Here is a 23,284-nt window from a genome sequence, read left to right as displayed (position 1 = left end):
TTCCTGGGCTACAGCACAGCCTCTCCTGGGATATGCAGTGCAGTGCAGGGCTGCTCCGTGCGGGCTGCTCCGTGCCTGCAGGAGCTTCAGGCACATTGTGTAGCATTGCAGCCCGTTGTTTCTGCACCGTGTGGATCCGGGGGACCGGCATGCCCTCGGATCTGGTGAGGTAGCCTCATCCCATGATTCTGGCCAGACTCAGTGGACAGGCAACATGGGTATGTGAAATGGGCTGGACACAAGGTCACAAGGGCCACTGAGAGTGGTCAGGAAGATGTTGGCCTGAAACCAGAACACAGAGAACTGTGGAAAGAAGAGGTAACAAAGGTCCAAACAGGCAGGGCCTGGCCCAGTCACTTAGGAGCTGGGGACTGTCATGGTGTCCCTGTCTGCTATATTTTATGGGTAATCCAGGCATTTTTTTTTTATCAAGGTGAATATCTGCACAGAAATAAAAACCCCACTTAAGTATCAGATATCAGATGTTATAGGGTAAAAATTGCCAGGGTATGGGTCAGCCTCAGAGTCCTGGCCTAACAGGTGTGAAACTCTGGGTCTCATAATCAGCACTAAATCAATGAATGAATGAATGAATCAATCAATCAATAAATGCAATAAATAGAGGTCCTTGGATGACTTTCAGATATACTATCTATCATACTTAGAACTGGAAAGGGACACTGGGCAATGACAAGGCACGTCAGGGACCCTCCCACCGCCCGGACAACAGCAGCCCAAGTGCCCCAGTGGGCACCCAAGATGGTAGCAGCACTGGGCCATGCACACTGCGCTGTTCCTGTGCACACATGGGTACTCCTGAGAATGTGTAATGCACCCGCCCATTAGGCCCACGGGAAGTTACTGACTAACAGAGTGGAACGCTAGGACTACAGCAACAATGATTGGAAACTTAGACACTTTTATTTCTGGAATTTTCCATTTAATATTTTCAGTCCACAGTTGACCTCTGGCAATTGAAATCACAGAAAATGAAACTGTAGCAAAGGGGACTACTGTACTTGAGTCCTGCTCCACTCTGTAAAGGTTCATGGGTCTTGGCCCAGTCACATGTGAGTGACTCTGAGAAGGATCCTAGGGTGGTGACATTCTCAGAAGTTAACAAAGGAACACCTCTGGTCCATCCGACCTGAATTATTAATTATGCACTGACTGCAAAAAAACATTTAAAAATAACTGAAAACTAGAAAAAGAAATCCCTGAACATATTTAATGTAAATAAGTCCTTGAGATGGTACTTTTTACAAAAAAAAAAAAAAAAAAAAATCCTTTTTGTGGGGGAAAGACAATTAAAATTTTCAGGAAATGTTGACAATTACTTTTTTTTTTTTTTCAGTTTCAGTGAGAATGAGGAGGAATCCTGTCCCTCCTCCCTACATTGTCTAAAATCCATCCAGCATAAAGAACTGTCCAGCAAGAGGCGGCTCTGCCTCAGGTGCCCAGAGGGAGCTGGCGCTCTTTGCCTTGGGTGTGCAAAGCATCTTCCAGCTCCGAGGTGGCTCAGCCTAGGTGTGCAAAGTGTTCGCCAGCCACACAGTGCTTCTGTACTGCTCAAGCCATCTCTCTGCCCAGACCATTTTCTGATGACCTCCCTTCTCTCTTCCTTCTTTACTGCTCTCAAAAAGTAAGCTGGCATGGGTGATACGGCTCAAGGACATGTGTCACAGTGAGGACAAACTCCCATCCACAGTGTGGTAGCGTGCACGGTGTGTCCACAGGAAGGCACACAGAGATGAAAGCAGATGTAGATCTTCCGTCTTTAAGGGATCCGTGCTGCAGTAGTGGGCAGCCCTGGTGTGGTGCTGAGGATTCTGGGAGGGAGGGAACCACTCGCCTGCTAAGCTGTGGCAGTTCAGGCGGCAGGATCTTAGGAAGGGAGCATGCTCCCCTCCCTCCTAGCCTGGCAAGCCATAGCAAGGCTGCAGGACTCAACTTTCCACAGCAAGTGGAGTCCCTGGATCCATCTGCGGCCAACTCCCGTCCATCTCTCGGAAGACCCGGCATGGCAGGCTGCAGCTCTACGTGATGGTAAGGTGCTTCGATGGGCCGCTGTTTTGTTCTGGCTGGTTCCCACATCACCCGAGGCACCGTATGGACATTGCAGAAAGTGGAAAGTGGTCCTATTCGCCAGGAGTAAAACCAGGAAAAGCCAGTTTCTACTAAAAAGCCCATGTTGCTAAATGTCCTTTTCTCTTGGTTTCCATGTCTTCTAGGTACTAAGTTTTAACCCACTTTTAGATAAGGGTACAGTTTGTGATGGGGGCTGGGAAGCATGGAGGCAGAAAAGAAGAGGTTCATAAATATCCCGCAGGGTTCCACCTGTGAGGGCAAAGGTCAAGCCCCATGCAGAACCCACACGTGCATCCAGATGAGCTGAAACCAGGAGCAGCTTCTGGAAGGGTTCACACATTAACGTAAGAGTTTGTTGTGAGTCCATGCGCCGAGTGACTGCTATAACACGCTGGCGTCTTCCATGGCCTCCATCCACCTGTGAAATGAGACAGCACTGGGTATCCATGGGACTGGACCAGAGCCCTGCTAGCCTAAAGCCCAAGACTGTGCCATGTTTGTGTCTGTTTCCCAGACACGTTTCCTGTATTTATAAAACAGCCTGGGATAGTGTAAAAGCTGAATGAACCAATGCCCACCCATATAAAGGAATCATGAGAATCTAAGTCCCGTGGTCCAGAACGTGAAGGCCTGCAGTTATGCTAGAACCACCCCACCTACTCATCCCTCACCCCCACCCCTGTTCCAGGGGCCTGAGTAGAACAATGCAAGGCAACACCACATTTCTCTGTAAGACAGAAGACTAGCCATTGCTGGTACCTCTGAGCAGAATTGCTGTCCTCTGCTTTGAAGCTATAAAACAGGGTTTTCTTGTGGTAAAGGTGAAAGACAGGTCCTGCCTCATTGCTGCCGGCCTCCTTTTCCGGGGCAATAGTAAAACCCAGCAGAGGGATGCTCTCCATGGCCACTTTGTCCTGCAGGGGACAGAAGGAAAACCTGATGTTAAAGCCACACCCATAACCCTCCATCCCCCTGGGCTCAGGGAACATCATAAAAGGATGGGGAGAGAAAGAATGAAAGAGCTGAAGGATGGGGAGGAGCGTTGTGAAACACTCTTCCTGGACATGGCATGGCCGTATCACAAACTCCCTGCAGCTATGGTCCCCTGTACAGGGTCAAGCCAACAAAGCAGCATCCAACAGGTGGCACTGATTGGATTCAATGTATCACACACACACACACACACACACACACACACACACACACACAAAGACACGAAGGTGGGAGGGAGCATGTTGAGGACTGCTGTGGAACAATCTTTGTACACTGTAAATATGTATTACTCTCATTGGTTAATAAAGAGCTGACTGGCCTATAGCTGGACAGGAAGGGATTGGGCAGGAGAGCCAGACTAGGAAGAAACTGGGAAGAAGAGGGGCAAGCCAGATGCAGAGGAAGCAGGACGCATAGAAAATGAGGTAACAAGCCAGGAGCTACATGGTAGAACTTAGATAAGAAATATGGGTTAATTTAAGTAATAAGAGCTAGGTAAGAACAAGCCTAAGCTATTGGCCGAACATTTATAATTAACATTAAGTCTCTGTGTGGTTATTTGGGAGTGGGCTGGTGGGACAGAAAACTCCACCTGCAGAGGGGCATTGGAAGAGTGGGGAGTGGATAAGATTAAGATACATTGTATAAAAATGTGAAATTGTCAAATAATAAAAGATTTTAAAAACCCACACTTGTATCAGCCCCTAATATTGATCCTTGCTTCCAGTGGAAGAGCGTCTCTGGGTTGGGCAGACTCTGATCACCCTTGCTTCCAGCCAGTACCAATCCAGGAAAGGAAAGGGACTTAACATGTTCTGACAACAAACTAGGGCTAGACATGTTCAATGCCATTATCTTTTAAATGCTCTACCACAGACAGAGAAAGCAATGCCCCAAGATCACACAATGAGCATGGAAGAAGAGCCAGGATTTGAACTCATAGACTTCCAGCATTCTTCCTATGGACTGGAGTAGTCAATAACTTAGTGTCCCAGAGTTTGTTCTGGTAATGCGTTTGGTACGCATTTCACCAAGCCTTTGTTTAAGGTGTCTCAGAAGAGCCCTCCAGTGTCTAGGCTATGATGCCATGAGCACTCATGAGATGGACCCAGAGAACACACAGGACACTGGAAATACAGTGCTCAGTGGAAAACCCAAGGTTTTTATGTATGAAGAAAGTAGATTTTTTTTGTTTGTTTGTTTGTTTTGTTTTTTGAGACAGGGTTTCTCTGTGTAGCTTTGCGCCTTTCCTGGAACTCACTTGGTAGCCCAGGCTGGCCTCGAACTCACAGAGATCCGCCTGGCTCTGCCTCCCGAGTGCTGGGATTAAAGGTGTGTGCCACCACCGCCCAACTGAAAGTAGATTTTTATAGGGATGAAAAGTGCATGTTTATAAATAGTGAAGACACCATAATAAAACACACCCAAGGGAGTTAATCCAGCCCAGCAGAAGGCCAGCAGCACAAAGGCAAAGAGGGCAAACCATGCACCTGCTACCAAAGGTTACTGCTCGGAGAAAGCAACCGACAGACCTCCACCCTCTGGTCAGACACCAAATCTCACCAAGCTAGAATTCCCCTAACCTGACAGATTACAAAATGCCTTGCCACTGTCCTGGCTTGCTTTTCTTTTTCCCTTGAGACAAAGCCTTACACTGTAGCCCAGGCTGGCCTGGGACTCATGGTAATTCCCCTGCCTTGGCTTTCTGAGTGCCAAGATCCATTGGCATGCACCATCATGCTTGGCTCAGTAACATGCCTTCTTAGATGTGGCTGTTTTGATCTGTGCTTTAACTTTCAGTTTGGAAAGATGAGCCCCTGTCCCCCGTGCAGAAAGTCCCACTGTAGACACATGAATAAACACATGCTCCTCTGCTGGTCTGGTGTCTGAGGATGTGACACACAGTGACCACCACAGCTGCAGGTCTGTCGACAGGGAGGCAGGTCACCCGAGACAGTCCAGCCCTAGGCTGATGGGCATGCCCTCCACCAACGGTCAGGACACATTTAAGTCTCGACTGTAAAGTGGAAGCCCCAAGGTGGTAGGACCTGGAGATGGAAACCACCTTATTGTCTGGCCCATTCAGCCTCTGCCAGCAAGATCACACCACCGCAGCCCACATCTGTCCACCCTGGGAGCAGGCTAGGCTTGTTTGTTTGTATTTTATTTTTGAGACAGGAGCTCATATTGTCCAAGCTGACTTTGAATTCACTATGTAGCTGAGGATGACCTTGAACTTCTGTACCTCCTGCCTCTCCTGCCTCTGTGCTAGAACTATAAGCTTGTACTGCCACATTTAGGCTATGTAGTGCTGGATATTAAACCCCAGGCTTCCTACACGCTGAGCAAGCATTCTAAAAACTGAGCTGCAGCCCCAGCCCTTGCTTGTATTTTAGATACTAAAACCAATATGTCCTATAAAAGTAGCAATGTGCGGCCGGGCGGTGGTGGCACACGCCTTTAATCCCAGCATTCGGGAGGCAGAGCCAGGCGGATCTTTGTGAGTTCGAGTCCAGCCTGGGCTACCAAGTGAGTTCCAGGAAAGGGGCAAAGCTACACAGAGAAACCCTGTCTCAACCAAAACCAAAACAAACAAACAAAAAGTAGCAACATGCTTTTACTTAGAAACGTCATTGGAACCCTCAGTTATTTTAGTAAAAGCAATGGACAGGCACAAAGGGAGCAGTTTTCTCGGAGCTGCTGCATGCTGTCCCAAGTAACCAAAATGGAGAACAGAAGCAAGGTTTCTCTTGTGACCTTGTCCTGGCGGCTGAGCCTGTGACATTTAAGTACTCTGTGAGTGCTCACAGCCACACTCCAACAGAAAGACTTGATTACCACCAGAAGAGGGCCCAGTATCCAGAGCTCATGCCTGCAGATACACGGAGACCCTAGCTGGCTGTGCCTCCACCCTCACCCCTACTGTCACACTCATACTTAACACAGGCCTCCCAGAGAGAATAGCCGCAGAAAGGATGCTACCTCACTGGCCAGGTAGGTGTAGAGCACTTTGCCCTTGATGACTAGCCAGAGTTTCTTCCAGCGCCGCTTGCCACTCTTACAGCGGCTCAAGTAGCCGCTGATGGCCGAGCCCTCTCCTGACGCCGCCACCTAGTGGGGAGACAAAGCAGGTAAACTGACAAAAAGGCCAGGCAAACCACTTTGAAAGCTGATCAGAACTCTGGGCTCCCGTGGTTAGCAAAGCTACTTCAGGGTCTAGGAAGCGGATGTAAAAAGTCTAAAGCTACCTCCAGGAGGGCTGCCCCTACTGGAATCCTCCACCCTCCCAGGGCACAAGATGGATTTGTCCACCTTCAGCTTAGACGGTCTTCACACTTAAGGGATCTTGTACCTATTACCTAACAGGTATGGGGGGCGGTCTCCTGCCTGGTGGAGTAGATGCAGCCCCACTGTGTCATCTGCTGCCAGTGTTTAGGTGACATCCTGCAGCACGGGCTCTGACAGTGGCTAACACTGAATGGGGCTCTGGCACACTGTGTGAGCACGAATGAGGCTCTGGGTTCCACCACCAGCACCAGAAAGCAAAGACAACAGAAGAGACCTCCAGGTTGGCTTGGAGGGCTGCCATCCAGAGTTCCCATCAGGCTCCAGCAGTAACTGTGGCTATCCCCAGGCAATTTCCTGACCTCCTGCGGGCCTGCATTTCCTTACTAGTAAAGAGCATGAGACATCCTGACAGGTACAGTGCCTGACTTACAGTGAGGGAACTGGAAAGCAACGTGGCCAAGTTTAGGGATAGTCTCTTTACCACTAAGCTATGTCCTAGCCATATTTCCAAGATCTTTAGTTTGCAAATGGAGTAAGTTAATGGCTAAAACAGCATTCATTCACAAATATTCACTCCCTAACATAGTGGTTCTCAACCTGTGGGCTGTGACTCCTTGGGGGGGGGGGGTCAGGGGGGTTGCATATCAGATATTTATATTACGATTCATAACAGTAGCAAAATTTCAGTTATGAAGTAGCAACACAATAATTGTATGGTTGGGGGTCACCACAACATGAGAAACTGTATTAAAGGGTCAGAGCATTAGGAAGGTTGAGAACCACTGCCCTAACACATACCCACTGCTTGCTTGATGATGAATATTAATGGGGACTTGAATGCAGCTGGCCATGCCTCTTGGGAAGGCTCTACTCATGGGCACACGCTGCTCGGGGTTCCTACCTGCAGGATAGACCTGTGTTTAGCCAGTTTTGAGGTTTCTTGCACAATTTCATAGTCGCAGGGAGGCTCGAACCTGTGCTACCTGCTTCCCCCCTACCTGGGAACACAGGGCTCACAAATACTGACATGGGACAATTAACCGTGACTTCATGGGGCAATGAACCATGACTGCAACTCACCAGTGACCTGAGCAGACCCTATGGGCACTGATTCTATGCTATGAGGCAGGAGAAAAAAGAAAGACAAAAAGGAACAAAAAGATGCCTCAAGTACCTCTGCAGTCCCAGAGGTCTTCTGAAGACAGGCGTATTCTTAGAGATGGCACCATTTAATCTCAATATTGGGTTCTTTCCTGGAAGCAGTTCTCCTTGTCCAGAAGAGTCTGGCCAGGCTGGGCACAGGAGGATCTGAGCCTGCCTCCAGAGGACAAGACTCTCCCAAGCCACTGTCTCCCCTGTGTGTCTTACCTCCGCCAAGGCTGAAGGGACTTTTTTCTGCTTCTTGAAAGTTGAAGGGCTAATGCTGTGGAAGACGGAGGAGAAGGTGCTGCCCGAGGAGAAGCGGGATGAGGACAGTGGGAAGCTCATGCTGACTGGACGCTCTGCAGAGGTAAGAAGCCAAGGGGAAGGGTCTCTGGAATGCTGGCTCAGGGCCCTCCGAGGCTCATGAGGGTAGGCATGGGAGCCAATGGGACCAGGATGGCTGGCATGTTCTTTCCTGCTGATGCTGTATGTAGGCTCTGGGGGTGGGGGCCGCTTTCCCGGATCCACTAGCAGAACTATGCTCCCCCTGGACACCTTGGTGTGGCCTCAGGAAGGCCCATGATACACCTGCTGTCCCTCCTTCCTGAAAATTCTGGGCACAGCTTGTTACTTAAGAACCAAGTCTCAAGGGTCAATTCAGCTTCTAAGGGGCTCTCTGTCCACTGACTCATGAGCCCCTCCTAGCGGCCTCATAAACATGCCAAAAGATTCCAAAGACAGCACGCCCGTGGAATACTCCCAGGAGTCCCACAGGAAGCTGGGGAGATGGCTCAGCAGTTAAGAGCACATACTGCTCTTGCAGTGGACCTGAGTTTGGTTCCCAGCACCCATATCAGGTGGCTCACAGATGCCTGTAACTCCAGCTCCAGGGGATCCGATGCCTTCTTCTGGCCTCTTTGGGCACCTGCATTCATGTGCACATATCCATGTACAACACATATAATTAAAAATAAATATTTTTTTTTAAAAGTTCCACAGAACATAGGCCTATGGAATACCCCCGAAAAGGTCATCCATGGTGGACAGTTGCAGCAGCCCTGCCTTCTCTGTGGCTTCACAGGGATCACAGCAGCTATCAGGTTCCCTTGGAGCCCAGGTTTTGAGCCTTGGTTTCCCCAGGGGCTGCCTTTATGCAGAACCTTCTCTCCCTTCTTCAGGAGAAAGGAGGTTCAGGATACCATAGAGGTGTCATGAGAACTTAGGGGAGAAGCCATCAGGCCTGGAAGAAGTCAAGGGCCTTGTTGAGTTACCTCTCATGGGGCCTGGGACAGGCCCATTCCTCAGCTTCAGCTCCCGGAAGCAGCCATCACAGACCTTGGCCATCCGGTTCTTGAGGCACTTCAGTGGGTACTTGTTTCGAGAACAGTTCCGGCACACAATCTGAGGCCATGTTAGGGTCACACATGTAAGCTGTGAGTCGCTCTCTCAGCATGTGCTCTCAACCTGTTAACCAACCCCTCTCTCCTCCTGGGAGTCCCAGGTTCCCAGCTGCTTTGTGCCATGTGGACTCCTGTTTTTCCAGGCTGGGCCGCAGAGTGTCTCTGAGCAGGGTGCCCTTACCCACGAAGTGACACTCTCTCCTCCAACAACCCTAACGGTGAGCTCCAGGATTCTTAACATGGTGTGGTGGTGGCAGAGGAGGCCTGGGACTGGCCATGATTGGTGGAGCTCAGTGAAATGGACAGGAGGAAGCTCTACTTCTCAGGGCGGCCTTGAACTCGTCTTGTTCTGGCTCCCCAAGCCCCACGGGCAGGGACGTGTCCTCCCCTTCCCAAGCACACCCCCGCCCAGTCTGCCACTCACCTTGCCACAGGCGTGGCAGTGGTGGCGCCTCACGGTGAGCGAGAAGTCGCATCCGCAGTTCATGCACATCATGGCATGCGTGACAGGTACCAGCGTGGGGAGCCTCTCCCCGAGGCTGATCCCCAGCCTCTCCCGGATCTGTGGCAGCCAGCAACCAGAGTCAGGAGGGAGCCAGGGGGACAGCTGGGGAAGTGAGGCCCCCTTTCTCCCTAACTCCGAGTAAAGTCTCCTGCGTGCCTTGGTCCTGGTTTGAACTGTGGTGCCACGCTCTGACTGAGCATGGTACAGGGAATAGGATGAGGGCATTGCCAAGGTCCCTGGGACAGGATACACCTGTCGTCCTGCCGTAAGTAGCCTTCAGCAGGACCCACCCAAGGAACCCTGGGGTGGCCCTCACTCACCTCCACACTGTGGTGGAAGGCAGCCAGAGCCTGGGTCTTGTAGTCCTCCGGGAGGGCTCTGCTCAGACAGTAGTACCACTCGTCTCTCTCAGCGCAGGAGCTGTAGGCACAGGCTGGGTGAGCCGCAGTGCCATGGCTCTGCCTGGCACCCTCTCTCTTGCTGTGAGTCCTTGCTAAGCAGCCTCTGGGCCTGAGTCTTGCCCAATGTCCAAACCCTTCTCTACCCAGAGAGCTGAGTACCACCCAGGAGGAAGCTGGGTGGAAATTTTCAGTGCCCAGTAGGTGTCGCTCTCACCCTGTACAGGAGCTTCCCACAGTCCGGAAAAGCCCAGGCAGGGAGAAGGGACCACTTAGGCCTGCTGTTCAGAGGGCAAATGGGTATGGTAGACAGCCAGGGTCGCACTGCTTAAAGGGGACATATAACCCTCCTCCAGCGTATGGGGTCTGGGATATCAGAAAAGCACACCTATCAATGGCAGCTGGTACTCCAGGCCACAAGCCAGACAGACAGCGGCGCCCCAGTCAGGAGGAAACAGTCAGCGTGGTCTGGCATCACCCTGCCAGGGCTGGGCACAAGGAAACTCTACCCTGAGCCCTGAAGATCTGATTGCATCAAGCAGAGACGAGAGGCCATGGAGCCACTCCGGGAAGCACCTCTTCCAGGACGTTTCCCCTCCCTGTTGTGGGACCTCCTTTGTCCCTTCTATCCTACAGGGGCTCTCACCAGACCCCAAATTGACTGGCACCTTGGCCTTGCATCTCCCAACTCCTAGACTGGGAGAAGCAGATTTTGTTTATCCAACAACTAGCTCATGGTGTTTGAATTACAGCATCCTCCTACATACTGAGACCCTCCCCCAAAGACAGAATAGACAGTGATGGGCGTTCGTGCATCACTTTCCTCTTGCCCTGTTGAGAGGAAGGTGCCAAGGCTGACAACACAGCCCACTGAACGCACGACACATCTGAGTCACCTGAGAATCTCATATTGAGCCAATCAGCTATAACATTTTTTGATGAGATACTTTCATGGGGCATACAGTTCTCTGGACATAGGAACCAGCATTTATGTTTGGTTTTGTGTGACTAAGGACTGAGTCTGTCAGGCAGGTGCTCGCCACTGAGCTAAGCCCCAACCCTCAGGATTTTTTTCTTTGGTTATTGTTCTCTCTCTCTCTCTCTCTCTCTCTCTCTCTCTCTCTCTCTCTCTCTCTCTCTCTCTGTCTCTGTCTCTCTCTGCTCTGTGTGTGTGTGTGTGTGTGTGTGTGTGTATGTGTGTGTGTGTATGTGTGTGTGTGTATGCACACATAGCTATGAATACACACATGTGCACACAAGTGTGGATGTCAGAGGTCAACATCATGTATCTTCCTCAATCATTCTTCACCTTATCTTTATTTTTAAAAAGATTTTATTTTTATGTGTGTTCTGCCTGCATGTATCCAGAGGAAGCGTTCATATGCAGTGCCCACGGTGACCAGAAGAGTGCATTGTAACTGGAGTTACAGATGTTTATGAGCTGCCATAGGGATTCTGGGAACTGAACCCAGGTCCTCCAGAGGAGCAGCACGTTCAGACAAGGGTCTCTCACTAAACCTGAAGCTTGTTTCTAATACACTGGCCTGCCTGTGAGATTCTCCTATCCCTACCCGCCCAGTGCAGGGATTACCAACATGCACCACCACACCTGGCTGTTCACTCGGGTTCTGGTTCTGGCAATCAAACTCAGGTCCTCATGTTTGTGTGGCAATCACTTTGCCTTCTGACCTGTCTCTGCTGCCCCTGCTTTTGGCTTTTTGAGACAGAGTCAGTATCTTCCCTCCTCAGTCTTGAGTGCTGGAATTATCCACACTGAGTCCTTTGTGTTTCGAGAAAGGTCTTGCTATATTATTCAGGCAGGCCTTGAACTTGTGACCCTCGTGCCTCTTACCCTGCCTCAGATCTAGGCATTTTCTTTAAGTTATATTCTACAGGGATCTGTAACCACATAGCACTCAAGGAACACTGCAAACAGGGAGAGAAAGAGCCCTTTCCAAAAGAATACCAGGATAAAAGTGATGCCATCCCCTGCCTCTGCTCCCCTGAACATCCCCACCCTTAACACTCTGCCCTGTTGCCCTTACTCCCCATACCTTGCAGACAGTGTCAGGCAGGACTCAGGAGTTTCGATCTTCAGAGCATAGGGCACTTTGTCCATCACGGGGCGGCTGACCTGCCAGAAAAACCACCAGCTTCTATTTCAGGGTTTATTGGGGGGGGGCAGGGGGTTACCACAGTCAGCTTTGTCCACTGGTAGTGGGTGGGCAGGGTTCTGACTGGCAGGGATGCTTCCATTACCTGCCACTCTGTTGTCCCTCCTTAGCATCTCCTTCTCAGATTCCATCCTCAGATGGCATCAAAATTAACTTTCCAAAACGGTCTCTGTCTCAAGAATTCCCCAAAGTGCCTACACATCCTCATGTTTGAGAACAAGATAAACCATGCTAGTCCACACACTACATATACAACAGCTGAGAGGTGTCCAGGGAGAGAGGGAGGGAGAGAGGGAGGGAGGGAGGGAGAGAGGGAGGGAGGGAGAGACAGAGAGAGAGAGAGAGAGAGAGAGAGAGAGAGAGAGAGAGAGAGAGAGAGAAAGAGGCAGACAGAGACAGAGACACAGAGAGATAGAGAGAGACAGACACAGAGATAGAAAGAAAGAGATGCACAGAGAAACAGAAAGATAGAGATATACACACACAGAGAGATAGAGAGACAGAGGGAGCTTGAACGTGTGAGGAAGCAGATGTGCATGCCTAGAAAAGGAAGAAGAACCTGACCAAGCCGCCACATGAAAATCTTGACCACAATGCTAAGTGAAGCCAGCCAGCTCCAAGTAGACAAACGCTATTGGATTCTACCTAAATGAGGTCACTCAGTCAATCAAACCCATAGCAACAGAACAAACGGTAGGTACCAGGGGCTGGGAGCAGGGATGGGAGTCAGTGTTTAATGGACACAGTTTCTGTTTGGGAAGACAGGAAGGGTCTAGAGCTGGGTGGGCTCAGCACTGGTTCATGCCACTGAGCTCTGCCCTTACAATGTGGTGTGTATATCTTACCACATTTAACAATATAAATCAAACCTGTTGGTCTGCTCCCTCCAAGTACTTTCTGCATTTATTGTTCTCCTGGTGGGGTGACCCTTCCCTCTCCATGCACCATCCAGCCTGAGAGTATATCATTGGTCTCTAGTTGTATCGGGCAACCCTGTACTTAAACCTGCAGCAGTCCCCACTGAATACTGTATCTTGGGGCCTTGGTCCTCAGTGGAGGGGAGCAAGGCTGGCTCCATCTCTCCAGCATCTCCCTTGTGATGACCTTTCCACCACTGCTGGCCCTACCCCCAGGGTACCTGGCTTTAGAGATCTACCTTCATGCTGGCCACTGGCAGTGAGCTCTTCAGACGGTACTTCCCATCCTTCTGGGGGTGTGTGTAGAGGAGTGTGTCGTTCATCTGCAGAGAAGGCACCCAGTCACACCAGTCCTAGCCCTGAAGACTGGGGCAAGCTCTAAACACAGCAGGTCCCTGTGCTCTGGGATGAAGGCACCTGGCAGTCCTCAGCCAGGGAGCAAAGCCATACTGTGAACCCATCACCACAACTCTACTCTTATGGTGACACTCAAGAGGACTTGGCACATTTGCCAATGCTCTGGTACCAAGTGTTAGAGCAGCTTTATGTATATGTGGAACAAACCGAATGTCTTTGACAGGTGATGGATAACGAACCCATGGTTCAGTCAGGCTGTGGAATATCACACAGCAACCCAAAGGAGTAGGCTGCCGCACTCTAGCCACACAGCCAAATCACAGACATGCTGGGGTGGGGGGAACCAGACATGTGAGCACATGCCCACTGCCTTTATGTGAAGGTCCAACCCAAAGTGACAGCAAGCAAGCTAGTGGGTACCCGAGTCACCTGAGAGTGGGGAAGACTGACTGCCAGTATTAGCAGAGCTTTCTGGAAGTGTTGCAAATGTTCTCAATCCTGATCCGAGTGGTAATTATACAATGGTATATACTAGTCAACAAAGCTCAACATGTAACTTAAGACGGGTGCATATAACTCTATAAACAAAATAGTTAAGAAAGGAAGTGGGGCTGGTGCAGTGGCCCATGCCTTTAACAGCAGCACTCAGGAGACAGAGGCAGGTGAACCTCTGTGAACTGGAAGCCTGCCTGGTCTTTATGGCAAGTTCCAAACCAGCCAGGGCTACATAGTGAGACTATGCCTTTAAAAAAAAAAAAAGAAATGAAGTGGGGTCCAGTGAGATGGCTCAGTTTAATCCCAGAAACCCACGACCTCCCTTGCTTCGGGGTTTAATTCAGGCAGCCTGTTCAGGAAACGTACAAGGCCCTTGTTGCATCACCTAGCCAATCCTTGAGGACAGATGCCGTGGCTTCCATGGCCTGCCTGTCTGCCACTGAGTCTTATCTATTTCCAAGACCCTCTACTTCATCTCATGATTCTTGGCTGTCAGTCCCTGTGTTTCCCTCCCATTACATGTGAAGGCTGAGAGCAAGGTTGTCCGTGATCTTTGTGTTCACGTCCCAGCACCGAGGTGTTGTTTGGTGAACATAGAACTCTAAGCTGCACCACCATCATTGCTACATAAGACTCTGGCAGTGCGGGGAGGCAGCAGAAGGGAGCCTCGCTGACAGTCACGAGAAAAGCCGTGAGTGGCACAGGAGTGAGGAAACAGAGATACCTAGCAAACAGCAGGCCTACAGTTTGGCTCTTGGGGGTCCCCTAATGGCCTCTGTGTTGAAGGCGTGGTCCACAGGATGGCACTGTTGGGAGGAATGGAACCTTTAGGGGTGGGGCCTAGTGAGAGGAAGTTAGGTCATTGGGGCATGACCTTGAGGAGACTGTGGGAACCCAGCCCCTTCCCCTTCCTGTCTTGCTTCCTAGCCGTGAGGTGAGCAATGGCTCTGCCTTGTGGTGCTACTTGGCCACAGGCCCAAAGCTTCGGGGCCACCCCATTACAGGCTGGTACCTCCAGGACTGGGAGGTAGACCCTGCCTCTCCTCTTTAAAGCCTGACTGTCTTAGATAGTTGTTCTAGTGACAGTCAACACCGAAGGCCAAGTGTTTTGGGGTCCTAGATCAGGGCAAAGAGCTACTTGTAGCATGAGGGCCTCACTACCCCAAAGGTCTTGGATACTCCCTAATATTCAAAGTGGCTGTGTGTCCTCAGACAGGGCCTATGTGCTCACCTGCACAGAGTGGTGGACCAGAGCCACAATCTGGGTACCCTCTGGGCCTTGGCCACCAACCTGCTGGGAGACCTAGACAAGTTGGTCCCCACACCCCTCTGCTGTCTCACACACCATAGAGAGTGCCTGAGTGGCTAGTTACAGTACGGTAAGGAAACCCTGGTTTGAGCTGTTTAAGGTAGGCTTGTGGGCTATTTGCCTCAGCATCAGCACCCACCGTTCAAATAACACATAAGCAATAGGGTTGTTGTTGTTGTTGTTCGTTTTTCTTTTCTTTGGTTTTAAGGTTCAGTTATACGTCCTGAAGACTGTCCTAGCTCCTCTGTTGGCCCTAGAAAGTCAACAGCGGGGCCTGGCTTATAGCCGGTGCTTACCAGGAACAGGTGCCGGGGGTGTCGGCTTTTCCCTCTCACTCTCATCAGTGTTCCCTCCTTCAGGAACTCCTGCAGGGAGAGAAGCCAACCTCAGAAGTCAGGAAAGCCTGGGGAGGCTCTGTGTCGGAAGCAGTCACCATAGCGGCCAGAGTGCCCAGGAACAGCTTCTGGAGACGCTGGGCTCAGGAACCCAAGCTGAGCAGCCCGGCCTTCTAGAGTGTTCTCATGCAGCACCAGGCCCAACACTGCTCTGGCCGCCAAGTATGTGTCCCAACTATGCATCTCTCCCTGAACGGCATCACAAAGGGTGCATTCAGAACACGGCCTTTGAAGGTTTGCTCAACGTCTGGACCTGTGAATAGTAACTTCAGCCCCATCTCTCTGAAGGATACACACACAGACTTAGTAAGAATTGCAGGGCACAGAATCTCGGTCTGAACTGCATATGAGACTTCACAGCATCCTAGACTAGCACCATCCTGCCTATGTGGCTTGATCCCGCATTCCAACTGGCAATGATCACATGTCTGGCTATTTTCTGAGCTGAGTTGTATGTTTTCCATCTGGAAGCTAAAAAGTAAATCAATCAATCTCTCTCCCACCCCTCCCTTTCTGGGCATAGAACCCAGGACCTTGCATATACTAAGCATGTGCTCCACTCCCGAGTGTCATCCAGCCCTGTTTTGTTAAGAACACTATTTTTATGATGCTTTCTCGGGGCTTGCCTTTGAGAGCTGCTCTATCTCTGCTTTCCTGGAGACTCGGAACTAAAAACACTTGATACATTTTTTTTCCTCACTGGAGAGCTACCCAGGGCAGCTATGGTGAGCAGAACTAACGGGCACTGTTTCTTTAACTGCCCTGAGAGGGCATCATGCAAGGAGGGGTGCAGACAAGCTCTAGGGTGGTGCACCATGTGCCCCACCCCTCCTAAACAGCACCTGCAGCCAGAGCCGTCTGGGGCCAGCCCAGCTGAACAATGGGCTTATCAGAGTCAAGCTGGGCCTTGTCCTTGCCCAGGCAGCACTCACCCTTCCTGGCTGGAGGAGGTCTCCTTGGCCCCGCACACTGTACTCGATGTGGACCAGCTTCTGCAGGTTTTCCTGTGGGCAGGAACAGGAGATGGTCACCCCTCTCCTCCCCCACCAGGCGCTGTGTATCCTCTGTAAGGGGACATTGCCTCCACTTCAGAGGGGGAAAAAAAACCCAAAAAACAAAAAACAGAGCTCAGAAAAGCCCAGCCCAAATCCAAGCTCCTACAAATGGCAGGCAGCATGGGGTTCTCAGCCTGGGATTTCCCAGAAATGAAAGAGGAAGGGACTGCCACACCTTTGGCCACATCAGGAGCAAGAGGAGGCTGGCAGATGGAAGTAACAAGAATGTAGGGCCAGCGGGAGAGGGCTCAGTGGGTGAAGGCACTTGCTGCCAAGCCTGATGAGCTGAGTTCAATCTCTCAGAACCCACTTGGTGGAGAAAGAGAACTGACTCCACAAGTTGTTTGCTCTCTTACCTTCAAATGTATGAACACAATAAATGTAAAGGGGTTATTTTTTTAAAGAGCAAGGCAGTTGAAATGTTCTTGAGTGTGTGAAGGTCAAGTGTGGGCTGGTAGCACATTTCAGTGTAATGAAGCTACGGACACTGTGGATAGGACCCAAGTGTCTTTCAGAACTGAGGGCACACAGGGGACAGAGTCCTGTGAGATGCCAGTGAGCAAGGTTTCAGCACTAGGGAGGCCAGAAGGCCACCAGCCCCTTAGGCACAGACCACGTGCTCTGAGAAGAGGGATCCTTGCTGTGCCCTAATACCATACAGAAGCAGACTACCCCAGAGGATGGGCAAAGACCTGTCCAAGTGCAGCCTCAGGCTCAAGGTACAATGGGGCTGCCACAGAGCACTAGGCAACCAGACATGCCCTCCCTCAGAGAAGGCACACATGGGGAGAGGGCCTTCCTGCCTGCAGAGATGTCTGGAAACCAGGAATGGAGCTGAATGTGAGAGGCAACTCAGCACTTAGAGCCCTGCAGACTCATGAGACCTGGAGGGAGATGAAGACCGACAAGAATGGAGGTCAGACTAGTACCCAGACCCATCATAACCTACGACTGGCCTGAATCAACTGGCCGCTCTCCCCACATCCTACCACACATAGCACAACCAAAACGAGATGCAAATGCTGTTCTCCACAGCCTCCACAGGGCTTATAGTCATAGTGCTGGGTATTCAACCAAAAGTCACAAGAACACTATGGTTGCAGGGCATAAAGAAACCAAGCTGGAAATGACATGGAAACTTCTTCCAGATGGCTAGCTTTCATAGGGCTGTGCAGGTGCTGGGAGAGAAAAGCTATCCAAAGAATTACTCATTTACAAACGCTGCGTGCTACAAACTAACCTTCCAGGCAAGACGTACCCACTGGTGCAATGGTGGCATGAAGGTCATGGGAGCAACCAGCCACTCTGGGGTTGGATTTACACAGGAAGGAAGTCACGTCTGTCATTGTCACCTTAGTCAAAAGCCCATGGCTAGGGAGGTGATAGGCCCAAGAAGGAATCACGACTGCTGCTTTGATAAACAGACATGTTGTCAAAGTGCGTTCTAAATATTTATGCTTATACATATAGATGAGTGCTGCCCTCGATCTTCATCAGAGAAGCTTCTCTCTGCAGTGGTCAGACTCCTAACTGTCAAAAGTGCTGAGTAGAAATGATGATTAAGTGTTCAGCCATAAGTTGAACATCTACATGAACCCCTAACTCCTAAGGCTCAGAGAATACTATGGAACGGAGGACAGAAAGAATATAAGGACAGGACGATGGAGAGGAGGGCTGTGAAATGCCATCTTCTAGACATGACATGGCCATTGTACTTATAACAGCTACTGGTCACCTGCCTAGTATCAAGCCAACAAGATCAGTCAACATTGCAGCAGGAAGAACTAATTGGATTAAAAAAAAAAGTGAGTTACAATAATTAAAAAAAAGGACAGCTGGGCCACCGGTGGCACATGCCTTTAATCCCAGCACTCGGGAGGCAGAGCCAGGCGGATCTCTGTGAGTTTGAGGCCAGCCTGGTCTACAGAGTGAGATCCAGGAAAGGGGCAAAGCTACACAGAGAAACCCTGTCTCGAAAAACAAAAAACAAAAAACAAAACAAAAAAAAAAGGACACTAAGGGAGATATATACTGGGGATGCTTGGGAGGATTAGAAGGGAGTTTGGGGTAGATATAATCAAAATACATTTTTTATGTGTATGAAGTTATCAAACAACAAATAAGAGATATGCTATTTTTTTAAATAATGAGAACACACATCCAAAACCAAAGTTGGGTTGGGGGGATGGGCTGGAAGATGGCTCAGCAAAGGACACCGGCTGCTCTTCCAGAGGACCTGGGTTCGATTCCCAGCACCCACATATCAGCTCACAACCAACTGTAACTCTGGCTCCAGGGGATTCGATGCCCTCTTCTGGCCTCCACAGGCTCCAGGTACCCATGTGGTACACAGACTTACACATTTTGCTGGCAAAACACCCATTACATAGAATCATATAACAATTAGAAAGTTTAAAAAAAAAATACAAAACTGGGGAGACAAACCCAACTTATTTTTTTCAGAGAGAAAGCAGTCGACACACTCTAGGTGACAGGCATCAGAGCTCGGAGCCAAGAACCAACGCAACTACTCTGCTGCGGGCCTGGTGCAAAGGTAGATGACATGCACAGGCAGATGGAGAGCTTCAGGGGGGCTGCTGACTGCACAGAGGAGTTCAGGGAAATTAAAAACAAAACCCACAACACGCAGTACCAGAAACGAAGACTCTCCACAGGCTTGGCTGTGAACAGAACAGAGCTGGGGAAAGGAGGAGCCAGAAGGTGTGAAGACAGATCACCAGAACACCGGGGGAAAGAAGAGGGCTGGGGAGATGGCTCAGCACTTCAAGGGCTTGCCATAAACACAAGTGTGATGACCTGAGTTCAATACCCCATACCCATGTAAAAGCCTGGGTGTGGCACCTATAATCCCATCACTAGGGAAGTGGATACCAGCCAGCCAGTGTAGCTGAATCAGTGAGTTCCAGGGTCAGTGGGGTCATAGGCCCTAGCAGAGAACCTACCACTGTCATTCTGCTAAATGGACATCATATTAAACTGATGCCTAATGACTAATTGTGATCCCCATAGATTAGCCCGTCTCTCAACTTTCACCAAAGAAGCTGCATTTAGCAACAGACATCCACACAATTGGTCAGGGTGGAGAGAATGAGAGACTGCAGAATACCCAGCTCTAAGTGGGATGACTATATCACACCTGAGCCTTGTAAGGCTCAGGGATCGATGTGGAAGAAGAGGAAAGAAGACTGTAAGAGCCAGAGGCAGTGGCTGACTACAAGAACACTGTTTTCCAGACTCAACAGGACAGCTGTGCAGATGAACTCACAGCAGTTGTGACAGCATGGGGAGAAGGAAGGTGGGCATGAAGTCCAGCTCCTAACTGAGGCGCTATTGGCAACGGACAGCTGCTGGTGGAGGGAGAGTCAGTTTTCTTGAAGGATATGATCCCCGGTATGTCCACCATGTTCCAGTGGAAAGCTACACACTCGAGAGTTTATGTATGGGCAGCAATAATTGGATCTAATGGGGGGCACAAATTAGAGTGAGGAAGGGGGGTGTTGGCTCTGGGGGAAGGGGTCGAATATGATCAAAATACATTGTGTGAAATCCTCAAAGAACTAATTAAAAAAAGAAAAAAAGAAGGTGGAGAGTAGTTGAGGAAGAAACCAGTATTGACTTCCATATGCATGTCCACATTTGTGAACACGAATACATACACAAAAAAAGAGGGAAAGGAAAGTGTGAGTGTGTGTGTGTGTGTGTGTGTGTGTGTTAGTTGGGGGGGGGGGTGTTGAGAATAGATCATCCAGAAGACTTTTCTGAAATAAATGAATGACTAACAAAGCTCAGATCCAAGCAAGAAGCTCAGACTGATGGGCCCAGCACACCCCATTCCCCTTATGTCCATCAAACTTCCCAAACCAAACAACTGTTTATTTGTTTATTTATTCATTTTGAGACCTACTCTTGCCATATAGCTCAGGCTGGCCTTGAACTTGCAGCCATCCTCCTGTCTCAGCCTCTTGACTTCTGGGATTATATGCATGAGCTACTGTGCCCAGCTAACAGAAGATACCACAGGCATTCAAAATGGAAGGATGCATAACACAGAGGGCAAATATAAACATCATAAGAGCATTCTTAGCAGACTATGTGAGTCAGAAGACAATGGTGTGCCATCTTCAAGTGACCAAGAGAGAAAAAATTTAACCAAATCAGCTTTTAATACCCAGGAAAAATATTTTTTCAAAAGTGAAGGTAGGCCAGGCAGTGGTGGTGCACGCCTTTAATCCCAGCACTCGGGAGGCAGAGGCAGGCAGGTCTTTGTGAATTCAAGGCCAGCCTGGTCTACAGAGTGAGATCCAGGAAAGGTGCAAAGCTACACAGAGAAACCCTGTCTCGAAAAACAAAAAAACAAAAACAAAAAAAAAGTGAAGGTAAACTGCTCAATTAACTACATAGGAGACAGATGGTGGGAAGCAGGTTCTCTCTCGTGGAGTGAAGGATTTTGATAAGCAAGGTGAGGGGTTAGAACCATCCAGGTGGTAGTGATTTGAGTAGACAGGCTGATTAGGTATGGGAATATCCACCCATGTGTCTACATACAGGTCAGTAGACACATGTCTTTTTCTTCACTCTGTCAATCAGAAGCACCTAACAGAAATGAGAGCACAGTAGCTCGGTGTCTAGGAGAGTGCTCTACCCCTGAGCTCTCTCTCATCTAGGGAAACTTGGAGAGACGGTCTACTATTTTTGTAGAGAAGAATGAATGCACCAACAGCAAACTACCTACACACTCAAAGGGAGAAGCACAGGTCAGCTGAAAGAGCGCCCTAGAACAATTCTTGCAATAGGAATTCTTCCATTCTTAACACTGCGGGTTTAAAAATTGTTTTAATTTGGCTCTTCTCTATTTTGAGAAATAAATAAATCAGTGTGGGTTAACATAAATGTCCACAAATTGGTACTGACATAAATGATTGGTCTGTTTTATGTAAGAGGTTGGGCTGTACCCACCACTGTGAGTGAAGACACATCTACAAATAAGATTCTAGAACATTTAGGAGGCCATCAGCTTAAAGGAAGAGGGAAGGAGTCTCTCTGTCACACTTCAGTGTGGGCTGTGCACAGTGGCTTTCTTTCAGAGACTGCAGAAAAAGCAGGGACACATGATCTCAGTCAGGGGACCAGGGTCACATCATGCCAAGACAAGATGGAATCCCCCTTTTGTGATCTCCTTCCCCTGCACCCACAAATCGGAAAACCTCAGATTCCAACAGTGGGTGCCCTGCAGTATACCTGACCATGCTCCCTCAAGACCTCCACAGTCATCAAAATCAGGGAACATCTGAGAAACTGGATCCAAGGGGAGCCTTCAAAGATGTAACGACCAAAATGATGGATCCTGGAATAGGACATGGGGCCTGTGAGAACTATGGGTAATAATGCCATTTCCAACAGGCTCTTAACACAACCAGGGCTCCGCATTAATAGAAGACATTAACAACAGGGAAACAGTAGAACCCATGAGAACTCTTCATATTATCTTCTTAAAATTTTTTTGTGATTTAAAAAATTGTTCTAAGAATAAATTATGCTCAGAAAGCAGTATGGTGGGCTCCAGGGGTTGGCTGAGGGGTGGTGTTCAAGGGGACAGAGTTTCAGTTGGAAAGATGAGGACATTCTGGAGATGGGCTTCGTGACAGCCGCACAGTTTAAAGGTGGGCTAAGGGCTGGGAGAAGTGGCACATTCCTTTAATCCAAGCCCATGGGAGGCAGAGGCAGGCAGAGCTCTGTCTCAGAACAAAACACAACAGCAGCAGGAATAACAACTGGCTAAGGCTATGAGTGGACTTCTGCAAAGACAACATACAAATGGCCGGCAGGTGTGTGCAAAGGGCTCCACGTCACCCACTCATTATTGGGAAATACAAACCAGACCCATGAGACACCACCTCCCTCAGAGGAGAGAGCAGCATTGAAAAGGAGGGGGAAAGACTCAAGTGTTGGTGAAGGTGTGGAGAACAGAGACCCCTGGGGGGATGCCAGTGAGTTGAGCCTGATGGCAATTAAGTACGGAGTTTCCTCAAACCACTGAACCTACTGCATGATTCAACAACCCTGCTAGATACCTCTAAAGGAATCAGAACGGGCCTGCCACACAGACAGCCACACTCACTCGCGACAGCAGAGAACTGGAAGCTTATATAGACACAAGAGAGTATGATTCAGCCTGACAAAGAACAAAATCCTGTCATTTAAACAAGAAAAGGAATTGGAGATCATTATGTTAAGTGAAATAAGCCAGTCACAGAGAGACAAACACCTCTGGTTCTCCAGTGGGGACTGTAGGGAAAGCTGTCCCATGGGAGATGAGTGCCGAGATGGTTATGAGACCAGGGGGTGGGAATGGGGAGGGTGTTGCTCACTGGGAACTGAGTCACAGCCAGACAGGGGCAGGCAGCTCTGCTGAGCTACTATATCATGTAGTGACTGTGGGGACACTGGTACCCTATGCTCAAGACACCTACAAGGATGGAACACTGCACCATGAGGAGGTAGGCATGTGCAGCCTGATTCAGGTACTACACAGTGTCAATGGGAGCAACCTCGCATGGTAACCCTTAACAGGTGCTGCATTTATGAGTTCAAATCCAGCCACCTCATCCATGTCAGAGTGAACAGTGGCAGCCATGTGACCAAAGCCTCAATTCTGCACCAACACTGTCCCCTCCAGGAAGCCTCCCTGACCTCATAGTCCGTAAGTATTCCCAAACCCTGAAAGTGACTTACAAGCACCGACACTT

General features: G+C 49.6%; 1 protein-coding gene across 1 annotated transcript in view; it reads right to left on the bottom strand.

Annotated features, from left to right (window-relative positions):
- Positions 1–2,019: 2,019 nt before the first annotated feature.
- Fgd5 (FYVE, RhoGEF and PH domain containing 5) overlaps positions 2,020–23,284 on the bottom strand; it is a 93,959-nt gene continuing 72,694 nt past the window's right edge. The window contains exons 10-20 of the mRNA XM_059258224.1: positions 16,395–16,466; positions 15,364–15,432; positions 13,146–13,229; positions 11,870–11,949; positions 9,738–9,837; positions 9,337–9,474; positions 8,784–8,913; positions 7,738–7,871; positions 6,064–6,192; positions 2,848–3,002; positions 2,020–2,506 (exon numbers count right to left, since the gene is read on the bottom strand). Of these exons, the coding sequence (XP_059114207.1) occupies positions 2,470–2,506; positions 2,848–3,002; positions 6,064–6,192; positions 7,738–7,871; positions 8,784–8,913; positions 9,337–9,474; positions 9,738–9,837; positions 11,870–11,949; positions 13,146–13,229; positions 15,364–15,432; positions 16,395–16,466 (1,128 nt within the window). The 3' untranslated portion in view covers positions 2,020–2,469. The remainder of the gene's footprint in view (positions 2,507–2,847; positions 3,003–6,063; positions 6,193–7,737; positions 7,872–8,783; positions 8,914–9,336; positions 9,475–9,737; positions 9,838–11,869; positions 11,950–13,145; positions 13,230–15,363; positions 15,433–16,394; positions 16,467–23,284) is intronic.

This window comes from Peromyscus eremicus, chromosome 3, assembly GCF_949786415.1.
Source record: "Peromyscus eremicus chromosome 3, PerEre_H2_v1, whole genome shotgun sequence".
Lineage (NCBI taxonomy): Eukaryota > Metazoa > Chordata > Mammalia > Rodentia > Cricetidae > Peromyscus > Peromyscus eremicus.
The sequence above is the reverse complement of the archived record's forward strand: the minus strand, read 5'-3'. Positions and strand labels throughout refer to the sequence as shown.